Source organism: Lutzomyia longipalpis, chromosome 1, assembly GCF_024334085.1.
Source record: "Lutzomyia longipalpis isolate SR_M1_2022 chromosome 1, ASM2433408v1".
Lineage (NCBI taxonomy): Eukaryota > Metazoa > Arthropoda > Insecta > Diptera > Psychodidae > Lutzomyia > Lutzomyia longipalpis.
In genome coordinates this window covers 20,320,575-20,346,662 of record NC_074707.1, presented here as the reverse complement: position 1 = coordinate 20,346,662, position 26,088 = coordinate 20,320,575, and the positions used below count along the sequence as shown (strand labels likewise).

Sequence of the window (26,088 nt, the reverse complement as noted above, 5' to 3'; positions counted from 1 at the left end):
TAAAATAGAGATTTCCATTGATTTTTCATTAACCTGGAAATTGAGATTTCTTTATGAATTAAAAATTACAATGAGAGAGAAAAATGAGAAATAGAAAATAAAATCATTTTCTTAATTTTCAATAGATATTTATTTAATTTAGTTTTTCCCTTATTACACATTTACATATGAATACCTTCATTTTTTTCTTTTACTTTAAGGACTGTTTTTACAGAATTAAAATTATACATTATGCGGATTTTTTCACATTTACACTAATATTACTTTCTTTATTTTTTTTTTTGAAGATTTTCATTAGATTTCTCACTTCTTACTTTTAGACACATGAATTTCATTTTTTTATATGGGTATATTTCTTTTTTTTTCTCAAATACTGTTTATTTGATGGTATCTGTTGGTTTTTTTAATGTTTTTTTTTAATTGAATTTATGATTTATCTATTTTATGTAACTTTTGTAATTTCATTTTGATAAAAATCAGATAAATGGTTGTCTGAAATTTTGTCTTAACATCATCTTTCATTTGTTTTTCATTTTATTTTTTTTTTTCTTTAAAAGTAATAAGTAAAATCAGTTCTGTGTATACGAAGGAATTCTCAGGTCAATTTCTTATTAAGAAAACGAGCATTATCCCATATATATTATATTTAGGAGAGTAAATGGCCATTAGTGTCCTTATTACCTTTTTTATATGTATGTATGTTATGTATATGATTTTTTTCTATTTGCCATGCGTAGAACATATTTTTATGTCTTTCCGATTTTCTTTTCAATTTCCGCTATCTTTGATTGTGTTTTGTTGTTGTATTTGATGCCTTGTTAGTTTTTATTGTTGCTGGCTCAGGAGATTGATATCTTTATTTGTTTTCTGCGTGCTTTCATGACTGACGGTTATATCAAAGGGCAAAAGTGAAAACAAGGGAATACCACCTCCCCTTAATAGCCAAGTGTATTAAAAAATCCAACTTAAGTAAATGATAGCGCAAGGAGGAACGTTTATTCTCATTTTCCTTCGTTTTTTTCTCTCCCTTCTCCTTTGCGTATTGTTCTGGGATGTTTTTCGGATTACTTTTCCCTCGGTACTATATACCCTTCTTCTTGTATTCGGTAACTTTTCTTGTCTTTTCTTTTTATTCTATTTCGATGACCGTATTCTTTTATTACTTTAGCAGAAGGAGTTTTTTTGTGTGTGTAAGTAAAAAATACGTTCTATTTTTCTCTTTTTTTCGCTGCAAAAGACTAGGCCGCTTAAGAAACATTTAACCAAATTGTATTACCATCCTCATTCAACTTTCGTCCCTTTTGTGTTTCCATTTCTTACACATGAGCCACTCTTTTATAATTTAATGAACCTCCTTTTTATATTTGGCTTGAATACTGATTTAAGAGATATGTAGGTGGAATTCATGGGGAAAATTGATCGAACATCCACAGTTCTCTTTTTTTGTATAAACATTTGTGCACGGATTGAACAAATAAAGTGAAAATGCTCCGGTCATCAATCAGAAAATCAAAATGTGGTAGAAGAAAATTGACTGTACAAATACGGAAAATCATTTTCATTTTTGGAACCTTTTCTAAAAGGAAGCAAACCTAAAGCTCCGTGATTTATGATTGTAATCGAGCTGTCTGTGTGAAATGTGATCCAATTGAGCGCTGAATATTTCCTCTCTCCCCCACCCTCCCGGACCATTCCCTTCGCCCTCGCAATATCCAAATATCGCAATACTATGTGTGCCATCATTGCTGACAGGGTCGCACCATCTCCTCTACTCCTGTCGATTTATATTAAATTATCTTTGAGCATTTATGAAAATATTTTGGGGACTTTCATCACGTTTCGGCATGAATTTCAGTACATATATGCATGTAGATTCCATTGATGTCACATAAACATTTTCTCTCATTTTTTTTTTATTATTTCATGGTGCTCTCTCCCACTCAACCATTGTGTGAATGTGTTGTGTTTTGCCTATATTCTATGAGTAGGGCAATTAAATAAGTAACGAGTGTCCCAAATTTTATGCTTATAAATTTTAAAAACAAAAACCAGGGATAACTGTTTCAAATTTATGTTTAAAGATTCTAAAATAAAATTTTTATATGGCTCTAGAAGTGAATTATATGGGCATTTGACTGATGTCCTTCATATCCTCAATAATAATATTCTTACGAGCTATTGTTTTTCCGCAAAACTCTGTTAATATATCATTTAAAAAAATCAATAAAATTGAAAGGGGTTAATTTTTCATCAAAATTCTTTTTAATTATTTATATTTCAATTTAGTTAAAAATATTTATTGGTTCTATTATAATAAAATTTAATACAAACTAATACTGTTCTTTTTTTATTTAACGTATTTCGGGAAAATTGTGGTTAGTATAGTCAATCAAGTGTTTGAAAAATAGCTTAAAATGTCATATTTCCCAAAGAGTTAGAGGAAAGTGGGATAGATTATTCCTGTAGGAAATTTTCCGCTTTAGAACTTTTCCTAAACTACTTCCACAATTTCTTTGGGAAATACGATATTTTGAGATTTTCCGAAAACTCTTTTATGACTTTCAGCCGCGATTTCCTCAATTTATTGTATATTTTTAGCGTTTTTGGTGTAAATTCAAATCAATATATTTAATTAAAGAAAATGACTTTGGAATAACAATTTTTATTCTTTGTTTCATCTGATTGGGAAACTAACATTTTCTTTTGTTAGATCTTCGATAGAATAAATCAGATATTCAAGATAAATGTCAATGATTTGATAAGTTTGTGGCAGATGATTTGAAAAGAAAAGTCGCACGACATTCCTCTTTCCATCAAAGTATTAACTTTTATCACAGAATATCCATTTTAATTCTACGAATTTCACACGTTCTCTCTCAGTTATTCTAGTCATCGCAAAGTTATGCAAAATATCTAAGACTGAGTTTCTTCTCAACACCATTCAGAGCCATTTGTAATTTGGATTGATTCTTTTTCTTCTTTAAATATTTTTCCGGTTTTACCAAGAAATTTTCCCTCCTATCACTTGCCTTAATTTTGCATCTACATAGATTTTTTTCTCTCTACTTATATTGTCTCATTAAATATATTTAAATTTATACAGTCACAAATCATTTTTAAAATGACGTTTTTTCCCTCAGTTGCACTTTAGTTCTTGATGAGTCACCATTATATTATGAAATATAACTTTAATTTAGCCATACTTTTTTTTCTCCTCTTCTCTCTAAATTGTGTAATTAAATTACACCTATCACTGCATTTTATATTTAACTTTTTTTTAACAAATTGTTATAATTCTCTTTTTTTAATTTGTATTCTATAGCTCTCACTCGACGACATTTGAGAACTATATGTAGTCCTATTTATGTATTATACTAAACATATCGAGTTTCCGCATTTTCTCCAATAAATTAGCACTTAAAACCATTTAAAAAAAAAGTAAAACCTCCACAACTCTGAACATTCATTGGATTAAAATAAAAAGAAAGAAAGCTACATCCCACTATTTCTCCATTATCCCATTTTTCTTTTTTCCCGTCCACTATTTCAGGGGTTAAACGTTCTGCTGAGACAATGACTTAATTATATGACCTACTCCCACTGAAATTTTCTTGGAATGAGGCACGTGACTTCAGTTTCCCTCCAAACTCTCTCTTTCCCCCAAAACTATGTTTTTTTGTGGTAGGTCTTAAACATACCACATAAATGAATAATTCTCATTATTTTCAATTACTCCTGCGCATTCATTGCATTGATTTTGAATTAATGAATATAACCCTGAATTTAACTGAAAAAAAAATGTTATCTGATCATTTTTTTTAGCCTGAGATGGATTCCTTTTCATACCACGCACCAATGTAAAATAAATTCATTCATAGGCTGAATCTCTTGCACGAGTGAGAGCTATTCCCCCTTAAAAATACTCCCCGTTTTTTTCTGTTATTTCCTAATAATCCCCAATCAATACTATTTTAGTAATATATCGTGAACACAGATTTTTTTTAATTCCATTAATTTCAATCACGTAGAATTTGTTTATCTACCTCATTCTATCGCCCATCTCTATGTACATAACATTTCAGTTCGTCCTTTCAGATTTTCAGAAATTTCAATTGAATTTTTTATGTATGAAATTAGCTTTGTTGTAAATTATTCCATTACAGTGTGAAAGGAACAGAACATTATATACCTATGTACATCGGAATTTAACATAGAAAAGCTGCGATAGAAAGAAATGTACATAAACACAAAAACAGCATGGTTTGACATTAATGAAATAAAAAAGACTGCATTAACGATATAATTCTTGAAATTTATATATAAATTCAATGAAGTTGCGCATATAGTATTGAATACGAATATCGATGTTACAAAGTGTTCAAGAACTTTTTTGCTTGTTATGAAAAAAACTAAAAACTTCCCGAGAATTTACCGAAAAACTTTCATTTACTATAAGAGTGTAAAAAATTTTCATTTACGAAAAACAATCATTAAAAAGCTCATTCACTTTGTGGACTGGTGTACTAAAATTATATATAATTAATTTTTTATTTATTCAGTTTAGGTATTCTTCTTTGGTATCATATTGAATAGGTCAATAACTTTCTTCTTTTTTATATTTATACATCGTAACACTTTAAAACTCTCATATTTGTCACAATATTCTTTAAATTGTATTTTTTTTTCTTTAATAAATTATCATGTCTAAAACTTCTTCTCATCATCACTCTATATTATATAGCTTGTATAGGTAACAAAACAAAATCTCTGAATTTCATTCTTCAGATTACTTTATTACATTAACAGTATATTTTTTTGTTTAATTTATATATAGAATTTTGTATTTGAAGTTTTTCTCTGTTTTTCTTGTACGAGATTGACCTAGAAAATGTGTTTTTTCTGTTTTTTTTTTTCTAGAGAGCTATTACATTTTATTTTTTATTTAGATTCATTGTAGGGGGAGTGATGATTTAAAAAGATAACCACATTGGTTTCATCTTACTGCATATTCTTGGCGCCACATAAAGGGAAGATATACAAAAGTGCCGAAGATTGATTTCTTCTTTTTACTCAGGTGTCGATAACTTCTCCATTTGAAGATGAATGAAGAAGGAGTCTTAGTTGTAAGGATCCGTGGATCCATATAAAGTAACATGTTTAGCAATTGATTCCGTAGAAAGGAATACAAATGCAGGAGGATAATGAGAAAGGATATAAGTATATATTCACATGAGGTGAGAGGTAGCAGAGCTATGTCAGTTCTGCAGCGTCTCGATAAGGTAAGCGGCAGAAGTGTAAAGAAAACAAGACTACAGACATGTAAAGTATGAGATAATGATAATGTGACATCAGATGATGAGCTTGAACCCCGCGCTGCATTGCTGCTGGGAATTCCCCTGGAAACGGAATGGGAAACACCTATTAAATTTACCTCCATCTGTCCTTTAGGCCCAACAGACTGTCCTAAACTATAACTAGAATCCCAAGTAGTTAAGAATGCTACATGTGAAAATGATCAGGATTGAATCTTTTAATATCCTTAAATTCCATCCAGATCGAAACGCCAATGAATTAAGGAAATAAAATGCAAGAAAAAACAGCAAACTCTATATATTCTCAGAATACATACTAAGAATAGAATTTTTAAAAAAAATCAGCACATTTCACCATTTTTCTGACCAAAGAAATCGATTTCCATTCATTTGGAAAATTTTCCCAAACCAACAAAAAATAATGAATTTATTCAATAGAGCATTATGGTCAGAGCTTTGAATTTGTAAAATTCTTTTCTACTTGGGATGTTTTATAGAAAAAAAAATAGAATAGATTTGATTGAAAAATTACCATTTAAAACATGAACAGTAACACTCTTGCTTTTGGCATTGGACGGATTGCACTGATATTGACCGGAATCCGATGGCCGAGCATTTTTGATCAATAGAAATGATGTTGTAGTCTCGCCCTTTTCTGTTATTACAGACACTCCTCCCCGAGGTGAATCGTAACTTATTATCTGTTAATGAAATAATTTTCTATATCGTCAAGGGACCCATGAAAAAACACAACATATGTTTTCTGCTATAGCCTCGCTATGCTGTGGGTGAGCATAGTTATTAACTGGTTGTACTACATTTTTTTTTATTATATGTACGCAAGCTGCCTGTTTCGTGCAGAGTGCGGAAAGTTCAGCGATAATCTAACAAATCGCATTGATTTGTGTGCACAAAAATTAAATTACAATGGGGCATGTGTACATGTGGTTGAGGTGGTTTAAAAAAAACTTACCGCATTATTGTGATTCCAGAAAATGTATGCAGGTGTTTCTGGTGAATTCAGCACAAGGCATGAAATGTTTATTGTGGAACCGCTTTCAATGTACAAATCCGGTGCTCCAATTATTTCTGTTGATGGTTCTAAAATATAACGACAAAATTGCATTTGTAGATATATAGAAACATACATATATTTATTACAAAGTTTTTCTGCAGTTAATAAACACGGAAAAGTAGTTTAGAAAATATATAATCGGACATAAAAAGTAATTTCGAATGTAGTACGTTGTGTAGTAGAGGGTAGTGTGTGCGGTTAAGATATTAAGTACCTCTACATACTGTTTGCTGTACATACATACATGTATGTATTTATATGCGGTCTCCTTTCCCAACGACTTTTATTAACAACAATAAACTTTGGATTTTCCCACCCCTAAATCCCCACCCTTGCGCTCACTCTTAGCATTTTCTCATTAATTAATTAATAAATCCCATGAGTGAAGCATCACCATAAATCGTGTCTGGTATGAGTGTTTAGTGGCAATATTATTTATCATTTACATTAGATTTTCCTCAGTGATATTCGCATCATACATATACACACAAACACACACAACATATTTTTGATAAATCGAGTAATTATGAGTTGAGTGTTAAATTCCAGGCGTTGACTGCGCACACGAAACGCCTCGCAACGAGATTTGTAATACGAAATGACCGGCATCCATCACTATTATATGTTTTTCGGGAATTCCTGTTATTAATCTACGCAGAGACATTCTGGTGATGTTATTGTTATATACATTTATGCAAATTACAATGTGGTATTTTCACGGGGCAATGGAATTAAAATGGATGGAAAGGGTCTGCTGTAAAAGGGTGGATGTTGCGCGCATGTGAATGGTAGGAACCGAAAAAGCTTCCAAAAATATGAGAGAAGGGTTAATTTGAGCTTTATAAAATAAAATATCTCTCTCAATTCTTCATTTTTATAGCGTTATTTTCAGCAAAAGAATAATATTTATGTCTTTATTAAGCTCTTGTTTTAGGCTTTTTAAGAAATATTTTAAAATTAATTTTCTATTTTTATAGAAAGAATTATCTTTCTTTTGACACAAATAATTATAAAGATTCATTTAATGTTATAAATAATTTAATTAATCAAGTAAATATTTGAAGCTAAATACATGAACTTCCAATAGAACAAATCCACAAGAGCGCTAGAAGTTAATTTAATAAATCAAGTTCTTTCCCTTAAATTCATTATTGAATTTTACTTATCCTGTCCATATATCCTCTAATATAATTTATCACCAATTAACTATTTTCTCCTTAAAATAGAATTGAAATTGAAAAAGCTTTATAGTTATTGCTAATTTAATTTTCCCTGCGCCCCGTATACCTTAAACAAACACAGTATACCAAATTTATGAGACTTTCAAACACTTTTACTGCACATATATATAGCATACCGTCCAGCATTCCTCATGGAAAGTGAGTTAATTTAAAGCCACTAAAAGTTTATTTTCATTTAATTGCAACGGATGAGGTGCCGAAATTCACAGAATTTCTTTAAACGTTTAAATTTTGCAATTTTCGCGTGTTAATTTCTTCATGTATTTTGCCTTATAATTATATTTAATATTCATTTTGTGCACAGGCACACCCCCTCAGTTATGAAAGGCAAGAATTCTATGAATTAGAGCAGAATGTGAGCAATATTATGGGATGAAATGGGAGATGTTTGTATAAATGAATAAACGTTATTATTATGTACATATGTATATATTGATTTTATGTTGTACATTTATTCATAAAAATACCTATATTGACAGACTGTATGCGATATGTTTTCTGCATTGAAACGGGAGGAATGGAATACATCCAATATAATGTTTGGGTATACATATATCGAGCTTCCTTCCATTTAGATGAAGTACCCCCTTGTTACTTCTCAACCACATCAGGTAAACTATAAATCAGTTTGGTGTTGACAAGAAAACACATTCGGGGCTGAATTTGTATTTGGGTTGTGTTGTATCGTTTTGGGGTTGGACGTGAAAATAGTATATAGGGGGGACGCGTAAAGTGTCGTCTGTAGCGACGACAGAAAGTGTGTGGTGACAGAAAAGAAGGGAAAAGACGTGCACAACACAACAAAGCGGCTTTGCGTATAATATTCTCTAACTTACCAATAACATTTAGATGAATATAATGACTTATATGTGGCGTCGATGACACTTGGCACTCATAAATGCCAGAATCTCTGTGCTGGGGATACTTTATTTGCAGAATCCAATCCTCAGAGTGTGGATGATGAATAGCTTTAAATCTCTGATCGGATGTATATGTGTACCTGTATTAAAAAAAATCATTTTTAGCAGATGAAAAATTAATTTAAATTTTTTATTCAGGTCGTACAAAATTGGCTACCCCCTCATTGCTTCATTAAACCTTCGATTACAATTTACTAATAAGTTCTTTTTTTCCTAATTTCCGCAATAATTTTTCAATTAAAAGTGTCATTTGGGTTGAAAAATTGACCCATTTAAATTTTTCCTCAAATTCCCGATAAATTATATACCAACGTATAGTATGCAAATGGTATCAGTTGGTAGAGAAACCCGCATTTAAAAATTACAGAAAAAAATACAAGAGTTCTCTTCTCCAAAAAGTAGTATTACAGCCACAACGTCAAACGATTAGCCTGCATGGTGTAGTATACGTAGCGTATAGGAAAGCAAAACGAGAATTTTTATGTTCTTCTGCCACTTGCACAAATCATATTTATCTTTCAACCTGGCGCAGTTTTGGGGGTAGAATTTTGTTCACTGAACGACCGACAAAAAAATCAGATACGTGCACAAGAGGCACTTTAAAAGGTCTGATGCAGAATTTCTGGGATGAAATTGCAGCAGTAAACTTCAAAATTCGGTCCTTTCATGCCTTATAAAGTGCATTGTGTGCTCTTGGATTCTTATTGCAGGGTATATAGAGAAGAAAATATTTTATGTATACATATAGGGTAAATAGAGAGGGGTAGGTATACCTTCCAACTGTCAGTAAGTGTATGTCACGATGTCGAATCCATGATACTTGTAGCAGCATCTGCAACGAATGGAGAATATATTTTTATTAAAACAAATTCATTTTATATTGCAGCAGTGAAGATAACGAAAAATGAAATAATTTATTGCGTATATTACTGTCATCGAATGACAGAAAAATTGGCACAATAAATTTTTAATCTACATTTAACACATAAAAGCACCATTTTGTTTAAAATTTATGATATATTCATGTATTATAATCAATTAAAACATATCCTATATACACTCAAAATAAATGAATGCTTTTAGGAGATATAATTAATGAAGAATAATTAAATTGCAACAACAATAAAAGGAACTTACCGTCTTATTGCCTAAATTTTTGACCCTGCAATTTAAATAAGCTGTTTTCCCTAAAAGTGCTGTAACATTTTTAGATGCCGCCTTATCGACGTAAGGTCCTGATTTTTGTTCATCTACTTCGATATTATTCTTTACACCACCAACATTTGTTGATGCATTCTCTTTTACTTTCGAAGACTCTCTTTGCGCGCCCATGACTGAAAATATACGAAAACAACATAATATTAAATTAAAGTGTATTTAAAACACCAATAGTTAGTCAAGTTTGTATATGACATGAAATTCCTCAAGCTTTTGTTCTCCGAAAGATTTATGTCATGTCATCACCAACATAAGGAGCTTCATGGCAACTTTATATTTAAAATATTAAAAAAAAAGCTTTCACGGAAAGTTTCAGACAACGAGGTATGAGTTTTAATGTAAATTTTATGGTATCTGGCACACAGCAGTTGGGTGGGTTATGATCAATTGTTAATTTGGAGTGTGACTTAATTAAAATTTCAATATTATTCTCAGCACTAAGCATCGATAAATCATTTTGCATGGGAGAACGAAAAGACAAAGTTATAAAGTGGCTATGAGAAATCTCCTAAAATAAGTACCTATCGCACGGACTATATAATATTTTCCGACTGTGATAAATTCAGCCAATCGCTACTATAAAACATTGTGTACAATGGGGTGGATGATGAGTTTGGGAAGGGGGCTGTGGAGACGGTGCTCAAGAGAAGTAATGAGATGCTGAAATTTGTCTAAACCAATATCGTGCACACTTAAGTTATTGTGAATATATACACCTAAAGAGGTTAAATTTATGTTCACCATTTAAGTAGGTGTTGGAAACCAAGATGTGGTTTCTCTTAATGAGGGTGGAATTTCTCCCCTCTCATATATAAAATTATATACGCCAATTTAATCATTCTTATATACATCCATTTGAATTAAGGGAAGAAAACGACGACCAAATGGTAGTTATATGGTTTTCTTTGGAATAGAAAATTTCAGCAGATGTGGTTGCAAATGGCACCACCATACAACCAAAGTGAATGATAATTTGAGTTTAGTTACTCTCTTACCCCACCATAGAATTACATATTTCAGTGTTAGTCTCACACTCTCATAATACCTTTTGTAGACACACACACACAGATTTTCAGAGTCGTAACGAAAATAAATGGGGGGCGTATAAAAGTTCAGTGAATATTGAAGATGTTTTTGCCTAATTTGGTAAATTGTATAAGAAACTAGGAAGCAAAGAGTGGATCTTTAAAGAATGTTATATAGCACGTCATTCTATTTTTGGGTAACTAGAAGAGGTTTTTGTATAATTAAACCATTAAACTTTAAATAAAGGTTGTGTATTATATGTAAAACGTTATCAGTAAAATCCTTTTTGACTTGAAGGGATTTTAGAATAAAGGTTGAGTGAAAGTTCCGTACAAGAATCCCTATTGGAGACAGGACTAAATCGAGACAAGATTTATTTCTAAGGTTTTCCTATTCTCCGTGTATTCGTGACTAAAATCGATATTTTCTCTACCAGAACTTTTATGGTATTCTGAGGTAAAGTCGCAACTTGGCTTATGTTACGTCTATACATACAACGTATAAGGTCTTGTTAAGAATTTTAGTTTCTAAGCTCGTGTGGTAGAGAGAATTAAATAAATTAATTTTGGGGGATTTTAATTTAGAAAAGATTAATTTGAAAAAGAAGAACCATTCATTAGAAGAGCATTTAAGTCAAGCTCGTTCTATTTAGTTTCTCACATACAATTCAAGTTTTATCCACTACATAGAAATATATTTTCCACAGTGAAAAAAAAACTCAAAATGAATGAAAAAACATTGGGAAATTGAGCGGAAGATTATCCCATATTAAGTACACAAATATAGCACTTCATTGAGTGCAATAAAATTAATTGAGCTCGAAAAAGATATGGAGTTTGCATAAGGGTTAACTACCTACTTTATATACTTTCACTACCATATTGCATTTTTTTTATACAGGTAATGTAAAATCGCAAATGTAATGCGATGTTATAAAATTTAACAATATGCGAAGATGCTTTTCTTTTTCTCAACTGAAAAAAACAGGTGAAGAAAATTTAACTCAAGGTGCTGCAAGTACAAAAAGAAACCTAATTTCGATTCCTAGCACATGACGTAGGTAACTATCATCATAGGAGTATCCCATAGCTAACACACCATACTCTTTAGAGAATCTTCTTGAGAATTCTCATTCACAATTCCCTTGTTTATATTTTTTCTCATGCTTTTCTTACTTCTCATTTTCAGTTTCCCTACGCTATAGAGTCTAACTTTCATGGTATCTTCGAAATAAAATCATCTTATATATAAAGTTAAAGGCATGGGAGGGAGAGATGAGAGGAAAACACAATTCCGCATGTCGCACTGAATAAATTGTTCCTCATAAAGAAAGCCATACAATGAAAATGTAGATGTGTTACCATTCAGGGTGTGCTTGTGTTATATCTTCATTTTCTAACACTCTTAGTACACTATTGCGCGCCCACCCCATAAGGCCCGCTTTCCTTACCCCATTTTCTCTACACTAGACTTATTCTCAATGTTACGTTTCACTAGTAGGAACCATAAAATTACCACAGTAGTAGTACTAGTAGAATTTTCGATGCCGTATGCTTTACCCACCCACACCAAACAGTCAAAAAGCCCCAATAAAACCAGGAGGTGTAGGTAGGGTAGGTATCAAGTTGCGTAGGCATATGTGTATCCTTATCATTCTGTCATATTCATATATTTTTGTCACAAAAAGTTCAAATTTAAAAATAGAAGGACAAATTTAAAAGAGAATGTAATTTAATTAGAATAACCTTCACTGTTTTTGAGTTTTTGGGAAAAATGGGTGTTCTATTTTAATGTGACGCATTATTTAAAAAAAAACACACACACACATACATTCATATATTATGCTGTCCCTACCGAGAAATTACATATAGCATTAACAAATTAAGGCAACACCCTACAATTTCGTCTTAATTATCTACGTCTGTGGGTGGTTGATTTTGAAAAATAGCACACATCCTGATACCTAATTGATACCTGTTTCACGTCCTCTCTGACGTTGTAATAGGTATTTGTTTAAATTTCCCAAATCTTTAAATAAAAAGAGGAAATTTTTGCATGGATCTACGACGGTCAAAAATCAACCCTTTCATTGATTTTGCTAAGTTTAGCAATTTTTGAAAAGGGAAAATGCCAGCTTTCAAAATCTGTGTTATTTATTAAAATCCAACACCCGCAGACGAATGTATTTAAGGAACAAGAAGGGGGTGTTCTAAAATAGAACGTACTTACTGATGCTATTTTAATTCCCAACATATAATTAAGTAGTTGTTGTCGCATATACAAAGCTCCATAAATTAATACGAAGATGTTATATGTCTTTAAGTTTAATCGAACATAAGTCAAATAGGACAGAGATAAAAGAGTAGAAATACGACATAATTATTGACTCGCACCCCTGTCATCTCATACCCCTTCAATTAAATTTATGGCATATATTTAATGATATATGTATGTATGTATATAGCATGATTCCGTGCTTGCAACACAATAGTGTTCAAATTGAGATATATTGGAAAGTATATACCATGTCTTTAAAAAGAAATTCTTGTGGTATGATTTTCTGTGTAATTTCCAGTCAATTTTGCAGAGAAAAACATTTCTGAGAGAGCTTTTTTTTTTGAGGAGGAAGCTTTTGATGTTTATTATTGTATACATATATAGAGTCATGATCGATTTTCTCTGATGACTTTCAAAACACATAGAAGGAAATAAAAAGTTCGTTAGGGGATGTTTGTAAGAAAATTCACGGAATGTTTTGACATTGTGTTGAAACGAAGCGAATCAACGTTTTTCATGTTATATATACTTTATTGTATGTACTTTTTGCTATATTTGTCGTTTCTTTTCTGAGCTATTGTTGGAAAACAATATAAACAAACAGCTGTGATTAACATACCTGAAGAATGTGTGATCAAAAGAGGAGTTATCCATAGGATTAAGAGAAGATTGTGTCTGTATGGCGCCATTCCTTGTATTACAATAGAACTAAATTGTATGTTGGCGTTGGTGGTGATTTAATCACCGCACAAAGCACTCAACTTGTAACTTCTTTCTTCTTTTTTTTTCACGAAAAAAAGACAGAACTAAATGATACTTAAGTATTAATTTTACAAGGTACACAATATTAACTTTGTTCACTTTTTTGGTTTGCAGTATATGAAAATAATTATTTACATATTAACTTTTTCTTCTCTTTTCTTCTTTTAAACACCAAAGTTTGTTTAATATAATATTCCTATATAACACTTATTTTTGGATAAATAAACACTACGTTGAAATTATCTGAAATATTCAGATATATTGAAGACATCCCTCAGTCTTAGCTGTACACACGTCTGTGCTGTCATCTTTGAATTTACTACATTTCCTTAGTGGTGTGAATCTGAAAAATTGAATTGATAAAAAAGAAAATTTTACTACTTATGAGATAACTTTTTAAAAAGAAATATTTTGGAAGATGAAAAGAGGATCTGAAGAGCAGATATGCAGCTATCGAAGTTTATTACATTACTGCCAGTCAGTCAGTAGATACTATCTTCGGTTTTACTTGACTGATTTAGTTTAAATTGAATTTTAAAATCTCTCAAAGAACTCTTTTAAGAACGAGAACATCAGAAATCTCTCAGCGGGGTTAAGAATCTCAAAACTTGTTTAGTCGAGAAAAGAATTCAATTTTACATCGGATTTTGTACTCTTTTTAGGATATCTTCCCAAAGCTAGACCCCTCACTAAATCAACTCATACAGTTTTACAAAAAAATCAATTATACGGAGTTGAGTTAATTATTTATTTATTTTATTACGGGTTCCATCCGTTTAGATGATTTCCCTGAGTTGAGTTAATGACTAACAAAAATTATCAAATTTCTTCTCTCAGGTGAGCAAAAGATTATTTTCAACATTCAAATTACTCGCGTTTTTATTGCAGGTGTGTGTAGCATTTTGCCAGAAATATTTCCACAAAGGGTATGTATGGAATTTCTGGAATTATAAATTTACTTAACATACCCAAAATGAGATTCATGTGAAGTGAACCAATTTTCGTGCTTTTCTCGCGAAGGGGGGAAGAGAAATGCGAGAGTGTAACTTAATGTATTTGAAAATTTGGCCCTCGTCATTTCATGGCAGTGATATGATGTGCCATCGCAGTGGGAGTAATAAAAATAAGGTGCAAAATCTATATTTAAATTCTCAAAGGGGGGAAGAAAAGTGTAAGAAGATTCTTAATGGAGAAAAAGCATTTTAAATTTTTTTTCTCAATGATACTTTCCACATGTTTTTTCAATGTTTTAACTACTAAGTGGATTTATTTGAAGATCTTCCGATCAGATTTCTTATGACAAACATTAAAGTATTTAAAAAGCATTGACAAAGATTTTCTTTAAATAATTATAAAAGGATTTTTTTTTAAATCAATCAAAATGGAATAAATTTAACGTGTATTAAACAACAGGTGAAATACCAATAAAATCCATTTTAGCCTCGTTATCTCACCTCTACAATCCTTACAATGGATTTACATTCTGTATATTAAATGTAATTAGTAAATAAACCCTTTTTGGGAATTGTCGTTTATGTGAATTACTTAATATGTAGGTACACCTATCATTTATTTTAACCAGATAACAGGGTATTGTTCTAAAGGTATTAAGGAGTGAATGAGCATTCTCTCTTTAACAATTTTAGAGTATCCTTTTCTATGAAAAAAATACATTTATTAATTAAATTTGTTTTAATAAAGCTTCAATGGTCTCAAACCATAGAGATGCTCGTAAATAAAAAGAAATATTCATCTGGGACACATATTATGGAATGTGATGTGAATGCCTTTTAGTGCAATTAATTCTAAATTTTACATTTACATCCTAAACCAATGGAATGTAACCGACAATTGCAATGTGCAAGTGGAGCTTTTGAGATACCTACATAGACATACTCGACAGCTTTGTATTTTAAAGGTTGTGTGTCATTAAGGGATTTTACTCTGCGTGATCTTTCAAAGGGAAATTTATTTGAATGTGATTTTCCAAGAGGGGAGAGCACATCACAGACAAATTACTTTCAAAAAAGGAATATTACCTCGTCTATTCCGTAATGTATTCCACTAGATGCGAATTCCTTTGTATTTGAATTTCGTGTAGAATATATGTATAGCCATCGCTTTAATCCATAAGATTAGGGATCTCGGAACAGCGAGTCATTGTACAACTCTTATCACTTTCGATGACACAAGAAGTACATATAAAATTCATACTTCGGTATACATGTAATATTATAACGCTTTTATCACTCTCCCTTTTCTGGTGCGCGGAAATTTTTCTTATCTGAAAATTTTCAGTTCCTTGTACTCTTTGAACGTCACAAGAAAAAATTCACAAAAAATACATATTAAAAATTATTAGATTTCCCCCATTTTATATCTTTTAACACTTTTCCGAATATCACTGTAGGTAATTTAAAGAGAGAGAGAGAGAGAGAAGAAAAAATTGGTTATCCTTGGCGTGCAATGTTGTAATTTTATTTTAGTATATAATAATGTGTACACTGGTGTGAAGAAATATTACACAATTTCCAAATCAAATCATAATTTGGTTCACTTTCCGTAGCCACACATTATATAGTTAGAAGCACTGAATTGATGGAATTTGGGGCAAAAAAGGAATTATATTATATTTATTGAATAAAAAAAGAACCAAATGGAAAAAAGAGCAGCTAACACCCGCTGCTCATTCTTAACACCATTCTCTTTGCGTTCTAGATAAATGAACAGCTGTGTCCCCAAGATGTTTATAGCGGTTTCAAGGTGTGGGAGGAATGTTTTAGCATAAAAGTAATCTATAATTTGACTATTCCTCAACGTCACACTGTTAAGTTCTGTGGAATAATTAATGGGAAATTGATTTTCTCCGGTGGGTTAGCCTTTTCGACGGTTCTCTCTTTCCCACGCGCTCATGCAAACATAGGCCGGTCTCTCACTTTGGAAAGGAGTGAATGCGCGCTCGCATCGTGTCCTGATTTTGAGGTACCACTTTCAATAATTCATCTGCACACTTTCGGTGGAAGCATTCAACACACTTTTTTTTTCTTCTAATAAACCCCCAATTTTTTTTTTATTTCACCAATATTTTCTGTCTTCGCCACTTGGAGCAATTCCCCAAAAAGTCCTTTTATTCACACGACAATGGCGGTTACAGCTAATTAGGAATTTACTAGCGAAACGACATTTTTCTTCTTACGAACCCGTTGCATCGAACCTCCAAGTTCTACTGGCATCACAGACCCAATAGTCCCTCGCTCATCGCCCCACAAACCCATTTGCAACGACTGCGCAAAAGGAGTCACCACACTGCCAGGTTACGTTAGGGGAACCTGGGGAAATTTAAATACATTTACACACAGAGTGAAAGCCGGGAGGAGTGGAAAATTAAGAAACATCTGTATAAATTCATACCTAACTTCTCATTGCCCAGGTATAATAAAAAATGGATAATTTCTTCTCTCTGCTGAATTAATATTTGGATAAACAGTGTCCCTTTTCATCGCTATGTTGCCCCCTTAAAAAATTATCACGGAGTGTTTATTTCTCCAAGTACCCCCAATGAAAATGTATGTAAATATGAAAAGTAGCAATTAGGGTAATTTATTGAGCGTTCGAACACAAGATACTCTCTCTCTCAAAAAGGTAGCACACACATAATTTATTCACAGTAGATTTTATGATTGTGCCGGTAAAATGTCGCACAATATTAGGTCAAAAACCAAACCATAAAAAATATTAAATTGCCAAGAATTGATAATACAATATGTTAGCAGGTGTTTGCTAGAATATTTATGAGGCATATACCTCATATACCTTTACTTTTAGTATGTTAATGTGAAAAGTTTTAAACTATCAATAAAAAAGGCCTAATGAACTTTGAAAGCGCAAAATATACATTAAAGTGGTAGGTACAATACGTAAATAGATAAAAATAAAATCATTTCGACTTTGACCCCAATTTTCTTCTCAAAAGAAAAACGTTTTGTTTTCTCTCAGCTAACACAGAGAGATTCAGATTCCAAAAACATACTATAAATTCACCGCTTCAAGTGCAATAACATATTTTGCATATTTTGTTTATGATCATTTTTGAAATAAATAAAAGTTTGGGTATGAAGGGTAAGTTGAGTTTGGGTAAGCATTAAAATCATTCAAGCCAATTAATTAATTTGGTAACAACATAATAAAATATTCTTACATTAACTTTCATCCTAAAATAATTTATTTCTTCTCGCTTTAATTAATACCTAACTATAATATAAATTCTCAAAATATTATGTTTATGAGCTTGGAAAAATTTTCCCGGAAATACATAATAATGTTACAAAGAAAAAAAAACCATCAAAATTATGACTTTCTCATGTAAAACCAAGTGTAGGTTAGGAAGCCGCTCAACTATTTATTAACTAAACATATCACATACTAACTTAAAGTATTCTGTAGCTACTAAAGCTTAAATTTATATCCCACAAGTAGTTCTCATGAATAAATTATTCACACGTATTAAAACGGGGAATTTGAAATCTATATTAGAGGAGAAATTGTTTATTTATTTTAACGATCTCATAGTGTATAAATTTTATTATTATACCTGATTATATTCGCTGGCAGCTGTAGGAATTAATCGATTTGTTGTACTCTTGCGCAAATACACGAATGCGCATGTAGGAAGATTTTTGGAAAAGAGCACTTGAAAAAGGCCATCGCAGGAAATAATTCATAAACCACGTTGGGCAATATGCATTATCTACTATATGTAATACAATTGCATGGACAATATAATGAAATTGTGGAAGTAATGTTGCAATTTAGCAAACGTGTATCACTGCTCCCACGTTTTGCGGAGGTATGACCTCGTAATTGGTGGAAAAGCATCCTTGTTTTACGTGGAAAATTAAGAGAAGTTGCATTGCAATTTACTACAAAACAATGGTATAATCGTTAAATGTTAATCGAGATCATTGCAATTGAACTAAATTTTTTTTTTTATTTGGACGTGATACAATTCTAGGAAAAGGATTTAATTAAATTAATATACGATTTTTTTTTTTTATTTTATGAATTATGAATTTCATCCATCAATTTGTGTTATTTATTGAAACGTTTTCATTTTTGATATTTTTATTGGTATTCTCAGGTTATGTTGAACTGGAGATAGTGCTCGTAGAAATAAAGTATAAATTTTAATAGATTCTAGAAGACTTATAGGAAGTCAAATGATATATCGTTCGAAAGTCTTGATATCACCTATAAAATAATAAAATTTTATTCACCTAGAATACCCCTAAAACCACTAAAATTTTGTTCTAGAAAAAGACCACATTTATGTTGAAATTCCAAACGTTCATTATTCATCTTTAAGTGCCCCAAGGAATAATTATTCAAATTCCAAAATATCGAACATATCATGCGGAATTTTCAGGATGAATTTTCTCAAAACTCAAAAAAAAAAAGAATAATTTTCCGAAATTTATTTTCACGTAATGCATTTTCAATGCAAAATGGAATGCATTGAAAATTATCTAGGAGAAGAATCAACTTCCGTGGAATAGCTTCTCAACAATTGATTGCAAGTCACGTGAAGTGGCAAGTGTAATGATCTACTATGAGATTATATTCCTTCCACTCATCCTTTAGCTTGTCTTTTTTTCCCCCGTATGCGCGTGCAAAACTAACATGAGGAGTCACGCAAAATTCTCACAATTCCATATTATGTGTATAGGTACATAAAAACTAAATCAGAAAAGCCTTTAATTTATTATTTTAATGGGAGTTTTTTTTATAGTTTTTTTTTTTTTGGAAAAAAATTCATTACGTCGCTTTTCCGTCTGGAGTTGCTTTTAGAGACGGTAAACGGTGGGAGATGGCAAACATAGGCATTAGCCTTGTTATGTTAAGGATTTATTTTGTCATTTATGTACTCAATAAATTATATATTAAAAGAAAATCTAAAGCAATTTTCCATACTATTCTTGAGGAAATATAAGTTTTAATGCGTTTTTTTTGTACGCTATGTACAAGAGAACAATGCAATTTTATCAAGCCTTACTAGATATAAAGTACAATGGGTAAGTCTGGGGGCAAAAAAATTTCGCTGAGACTGGTTCATTTAGATTCTATCAGAAATTTTCCCAAAGTACATATATATAGGCAATGATTTTCTTTTCGACGTATATTATAGAAATATAAATAGCTCTCACACTGAACCACTCAATGTAATATTTATGCTAATAGTCTATGTTCATTTTCCACGCTATTTCTCAATTATATTAATTGAATTGGTGTGCACCATTGTTTACATGATTTCATGTTAGGTACATTTTTTGCTATATTTTTCCTTTTTCTCCTTTTTTTTTGGCTAACGTATAGATTTTCTTTTGGGGAAAATCCCCATATCGTTCGATTTTAACATTTTTGGGATTTATTGGGGCAAAAAAATGAACAACGCATTCTTTCTCTAAATTATGTACATTTGAATTGAATTGAGGAATTCTTTTCTTTTTTTTAGCTGTGATTCTTTCGAAGAAAAGAATAGCACAGCTTCTGTGTACCACCTAAAATGCAATGTTGTCCGATCGGGCTCAAACTTGGTATGAGCACGAATTAGAGTCCCCACATTCCAAAAAACGTATGCGCCAAAAAACTTTTCCGGCCGTCCGGCCGGCCGGCCGTCCGTCCGTCCGTCCGGCCGTGGCATAAAGTTTAATTGCAGGAGAACGGTAATAGATAGAGACTTGCGGTAAACGGCAAAGTTTAAATATCGACCGGAAGACATCCGATTATGAGGTCAAATCCACCCCCCCACCCTTCCGTCCGCCATTTTGGAACACCCCTAAATTTTGTTTTCACTATATCTCAGCCCCTGTAATAGCTAAAAATCTGAAATTTTGATATGTTGTAGGGGCCATCAAGACCTTTCCAACGATACCTCATTTTCGAAAATCGGTCAAGCCGTTTAGTCAATATGGCCGCCACAATTTTTTATAGAAAATCGACCATAACTCGAAAACGGCTTGACCGATTTTGATCAACCCGGGCTCAAATGAAAGCTCTCAACAAACCCTACAGCCCCTCGGAACATCTGAAGTTTCAAAAGTGACCGCTAGAGGGCCAAAAATCAAAAACAAAATTTTCAATGAGTTTTCGATGAATATCTCGAAAACTAAATCATAAATTTTGATTACATTTTAGTATGTTATAGTTGAGGTCAAGACCTTTCCAACGATGGGTCATTCAAGAAAATCTATCGAGCTGTTTTGGAGATATAGCCCTCTAAAGTTAGTATTAAATATCTCCGGTTCTACTGGTCCGATTTTGATCAACTTAAGTGCAAATGAAAGGTTTCGTAAAACCCTACAAATGTCTAGAACATTGCAACTTCGAGAAATGACCGCAAGAGGTGCTAAAACTAAAAACAAAATTATCGAAAATTTTAAACTCGAACTATTCGAAAACTAGATCATAAATTTTGATTAAATTTTAGTATGTTATAGCTTATATCAAGACCTTTCCAACGATAGGTCATTTATGAAAATCTATCGAGCCGTTTAGAAGATATGGACAATTAAAATTAATATAACATTATGGCTATAAGTAAGTAAAATGTCTACCAATTATCGCCCCGCGAAGCGGGGCGCTTTATATATAATGTATATAAATATGTATATATAAATGCAAAGTAGGACAGTAACCCTATGGCGCCCCGCGAAGCGGGGCGCCTTATATATAACGTATATACAATAAATGCAAATTAAGACAGTAACCTTCTGGCGCCCCGCGAAGCGGGGCGCCTTATATATAACGTTTATAAAGTATATAAATATAAATGCAAAGTAAAATATAACGGTAAAATATATATATATATATAGCTGCAAAGTATAGATTAAGCAGAAAAGGGAATGTACATGGTAAGTTTCACTTACGGGCTGTGATTCTTTCTTCAGAGGTCAGTCTTAGTGTGAAATTTGATAAAGATTTGGTGGTGCAAACTTTGGGGAAGGATGACTCGCGCCACGAATCACAGCCAATGCGCGAGTTAGCCTTCCCTCAGAGTTTGCACCACCAAATCTTTATCAAATTTCACACTAAGACTGACCTCTGAAGAAAGAATCACAGCCCGTAAGTGAAACTTACCAGTACATTCCCTTTTCTGATTAATCCATACTCTGCAGCTATCTATTAGACTTTGCATTTACATATATTTAACTTGGCCTCTGAAGGAAGAATCACAGCCCGTAAGTGAAACTTACCATGTACATTCCCTTTTCTGCTTAATCTATACTTTGCAGCTATATATATATATATATTTTACCGTTATATTTTACTTTGCATTTATATTTATATACTTTATAAACGTTATATATAAGGCGCCCCGCTTCGCGGGGCGCCAGAAGGTTACTGTCTTAATTTGCATTTATTTATTTATGTAAGATAAACGATCATAGAGTATAAAGACATATACATTTTGGAACATCCCCTATACTGCTTTGAATCCTACATAACTTTCTCCTGCTATATAGCAACTCCCAAACTATTTCATTTATTATTACATAGCCCAAAGCAAAAGAACAGAGCGTGGGACACGTGTCTGAATTAACTTCGTTTTTTTTTTGTTCTTCAGAGAAGAATTCCTTTGAGAAATTTCGAGGAAAAACAAAAAAGCTGTCAAACATAATATTTGCACACGTTCCAGGCATGGGTATGAAGGGATCGTGATTATTTTACGCTAATCCATGGTTTTATAAATTCTATCAGTGATGCAAATAAGTTCTCACACGATGAAATGCTATGTACTTGGAAATTGACGCATTGATTTTCTGCTTTTTCGAAGGATCTGGATGTGTAACACTTGCGCACAGAAAGGACCTCGGAGCTCTTACCATTTGCTCTCATATATAGAATCAAAAGGAGTGGGAGGATTGAACACAATTTCTCCTCCCTGCGCACGCTTTAGTTTTTGGAACTTAATTTTCCAATGTGTCAAGGAGGGGGGGCATTGACATACTTCTTCCTAATTTATTATAAGACATCTCAAAGGTTCATTTCAGCAAAATAGTTTTTTTTTCTCTTTTCATTTCAATTAAACTCTCAGCGTGAAAATGCTGAAAACAGTTTTTTTTTGAGATATAATTTTCTCTCATTTTTTATTAAAAAAAAAATAAAAGATTGCTACATGTAAAAAAGTGGCATCATTTGTTCTGCAAAAACAAATATACCCACACTGTATTAGCAGGGGAAGTGTTTGGTGTCGCAAAAGGGGAATGATCCAGGGTCAAAGGTAAGATCTAATTTCGTACCACACAATCCATGGAATACATGTATTGTTTTGCACTCAAATTATTTACTAGGTGTGTATACCTACCTAAATCAAACCACGAAGAGGTATTAGATACCTACGTACCAAACTAAATAAATTAGTTAGGTAATGAACATATCAATATAAGAAAAATCTTTCAATATTTTTTTTAAGAGAGGAAATAAAATAAATCATATTTCCAAAAAAAAAAACGTTTTTTATATACCCAAAACAAACTTTTAGGTAGGTATAGTATATTACTAATAAATTCACCATACATTAATTTATTAAATCAATGACAATGACAACAGAAGCAAAAGAGGGTGCGGGAGAAGAGCATTTATTTTCCAATACAAAAGTCCCTAAAAATAACATCTAATATGTCTTCGGTAGTCACAGATCCGGTAATTTTGCCAATTGATTGAATAACAGAGCGTATTTCTTCTGCTACAATGGCATAATCTAATTCAACGGGTGAATTGGTGCTATTTAAGAGGATGCCTACATAGTCATGGAATACATTCAAATGAATTAGTCCTTCGCATAATAAATGACGATGTCGTGCTTGACTTAAGACAGGATTTTCAGTTGTTGGTTCTCCGCATCTGAAATGGAACGATGGAACTTAATATTGCCAATTCCTCTGTGAAATTGTAAAACTTTTGTGTTCTCTTACATATTTTTCAAACTTTTGCGCACTTCATCAATTGCAATTTGCAATCCAAATGAATTCTTGCATGATACCCAGAAAAGTCTCTGCTCAGCTAAATTCGTGGGCGCTTCACTAATGAGATCTGTCTTATTAACAAGATATATATGTTCCGGTGAATATATTTCAATTTCCATTGCTTTCAAGTACTCCTCAATGTAATCCCGAATTGAATTTTGTGGATTTTTGCTGAGATACTCAACAACTTGTATTGCATCCATAATTATGATGGTAAAATCGGCATGTTTAGCACATTCTCTTGCCCGCAACATACCCTCATCCTCAACAATGTCATTCCCTTTATTTCTAAGTCCTGCTGTATCTGATATTGTCACCGGGTAGCCGCTTATGTTGCAGCTTATTTCAACAATATCTCTCGTTGTTCCGGCAATATCCGTAACAATTGAAACTGGTCGTTCTCCTAAGATATTTATAAAACTACTCTTACCAACATTTGGTGCACCCACAATAGCAGCACGCACCCCATTACGCAGTATCTCACCCCTACGACCATCATCAATGTGCTCAGTTATTTCTCTTTTAATCTCACCAACATCCCTCATGACTTTTCGCAGCACATCCTCGTCAAAATTCTCATCTTCCCCAAAATCTATAAATGCCTCAAAATGTGCCAGAATCCTCGTGAGTTTCTCACGCCACACATTGTACTTCTTTGCCAAATGCCCATTTGCTTGGATCACAGCCAATTTCCTTTGCATTTCCGTTTCAGCATGAATGAGATCAGCAATACCCTCGGCTTCTGTGAGATCCATCTTTCCGGAATAGAAAGCTCTTTTTGTAAACTCACCCGGTTCTGCTGGCCGCAATCCTGGTACACTTCCAAGTGCATCGAGGAGTGCCGCCACAACAGCTCGTCCCCCATGAACGTGAAATTCACACGAATCCTCTCCGGTGAAACTTCCCGGACCAGGAAACCAAAGAATTAGCCCACGATCGATGAATTCCTTTGATTTTGGGTGAAATATCTTCTTCAAATATGCATTCCTTGGGGTGGGAGGTGCTTTGAAAGTTGTCAGAGTCATTAGGGCAGTCAGGGACTTCAAACCAGATACCCTAATTACAGCAACACCACATTTTCCTTGACCTGAAAAGTAAAAGACAACAAATCAATTCCATTCAAATAGACAAGTATCAGTGAATATTTCACGAATTACCTGATGACAAGCTGTAAATTGTGTTGGCACTGGAAGAAAACTTCCTCATGATTAATTTAGCACCACTTAAGAAGGCTCCTTTTAGTTTTAACATGATTATTTATGCCTCTTTTCCGGACTTTCTTTTCAGTTTATTTGAACGAGCAATGAAAAGCTTTGTCAAATTATCGAATTTCCGCGGAATTTCTCAATAAATTCCACATGCACTTTATTCCTTATTAATATACGTTTAATATGGGATTAATTAGAACAAATAGTGGTCATTAATTCAAGTGGAAACACCTAAAATTAAAGGACACCGGAAAATGTAAACAAACTCTTTAGTCAAAGAGTGAGATGCAAGATATTCGCGTCAATTCCAATTTTCACGCGGCGGAAAATATTGGCCGCAACTCTTTTTTCGGCACAAGATCTCAGTGAGATGGAAGATAAAGTTGTTGTGTGTGCGAGAAGTGTGACACGATGTGTGGAAATTCATAATTCACCTTGCTTTCGCACCTTGCTATATGTATCTTGCATCTCACTCTTGTGCCAACAAGGATTATGTATGTAACTACATATATATAATTTGCTTCCTTCAATTTTTGAGCTTTTTTGAGCTTTTCAATTCAAGAAATGATATTTTTGCACAAAAATCTAATTCTCCTTGACAAAAAATAAATTAATTAAATTAATTCAGCAAGCGATTTAAACGTTTTGTTTGAAAATTTTTCGTCTCGTCCAAAATTTTTAATGTCGTCCTTTTTGAGAAATATTAAATTCACTTCTCACCTGAGGAAATCATCCAGTAAATTCTTTCACACTCACTCGGACGTGCCTTGTGGGCATAGAGGAGGAGCACAAGAGGCATGGGGAAGTTCATCTCAAGGATTTGAGCAGCGTGGATGCCAAGGAGAAGCATATGAGATGCTAAAGTCAACGTTTTTTGCCTACAAGCACAGATTAACGAACGATTCTGCCCCCATCAAGACAACCTTTACCATCCCTCAGCTCAAAATGAAGAAAAAAATCCGCATGCCTGGTTGTCGTCCTGCTGCTTCAAAAACCGAAGTTACCAGAGAAATGCATCCAAGAGATT

At 32.7% G+C, this 26,088-nt stretch overlaps 2 protein-coding genes across 6 annotated transcripts; both read right to left on the bottom strand.

Annotated features, from left to right (window-relative positions):
* Positions 1–106: 106 nt before the first annotated feature.
* LOC129796823 (zwei Ig domain protein zig-8-like) lies at positions 107–24,749 on the bottom strand. Of its 5 annotated transcripts, none has more exons than XM_055838923.1 (9): positions 16,768–17,305; positions 15,871–16,140; positions 13,689–14,174; positions 9,686–9,882; positions 9,322–9,380; positions 8,465–8,628; positions 6,286–6,413; positions 5,845–6,013; positions 107–5,418 (listed from the first exon to the last, which is right to left on the bottom strand). In XM_055838923.1, exons 3-9 carry the CDS (start codon positions 13,756–13,758, stop codon positions 4,994–4,996), a joined length of 1,212 nt encoding a protein of 403 aa, XP_055694898.1. In that variant the 5' UTR covers positions 13,759–14,174; positions 15,871–16,140; positions 16,768–17,305; the 3' UTR covers positions 107–4,993. The 5 variants fall into 5 exon arrangements, with proteins under 5 accessions (XP_055694898.1, XP_055694899.1, XP_055694902.1 ...); XM_055838924.1 differs by having other exon boundaries at positions 15,871–16,115; XM_055838927.1 differs by having other exon boundaries at positions 107–5,396; positions 15,871–16,115; positions 16,768–17,116.
* On the bottom strand, positions 23,451–25,367 carry LOC129796807 (tRNA modification GTPase GTPBP3, mitochondrial). The gene is made up of 3 exons (XM_055838899.1): positions 25,011–25,367; positions 23,803–24,940; positions 23,451–23,731 (listed from the first exon to the last, which is right to left on the bottom strand). Exons 1-3 carry the CDS (start codon positions 25,102–25,104, stop codon positions 23,467–23,469), a joined length of 1,497 nt encoding a protein of 498 aa, XP_055694874.1. The 5' UTR covers positions 25,105–25,367; the 3' UTR covers positions 23,451–23,466.
* Between the last annotated feature and the right edge of the window lie 721 nt (positions 25,368–26,088).

Coding starts and splice junctions, on each gene's coding strand:
- LOC129796807 (XM_055838899.1), bottom strand. CDS start 25,104: ATGTTAAAACTAAAAGGAGCCTTCTTAAGTGGTGCTAAATTAATCATG. Junction 24,941..25,010: donor AATTTACAGCTTGTCATCAG/GTAATTCGTGAA, acceptor TTTACTTTTCAG/GTCAAGGAAAATGTGGTGTT. Junction 23,732..23,802: donor CGCAAAAGTTTGAAAAATAT/GTAAGAGAACAC, acceptor GTTCCATTTCAG/ATGCGGAGAACCAACAACTG.
- LOC129796823 (XM_055838925.1), bottom strand. CDS start 13,758: ATGGCGCCATACAGACACAATCTTCTCTTAATCCTATGGATAACTCCT. Junction 9,883..13,688: donor TTTGATCACACATTCTTCAG/GTATGTTAATCA, acceptor GTATATTTTCAG/TCATGGGCGCGCAAAGAGAG. Junction 6,014..6,285: donor TCTGGAATCACAATAATGCG/GTAAGTTTTTTT, acceptor TTTCATTAACAG/ATAATAAGTTACGATTCACC.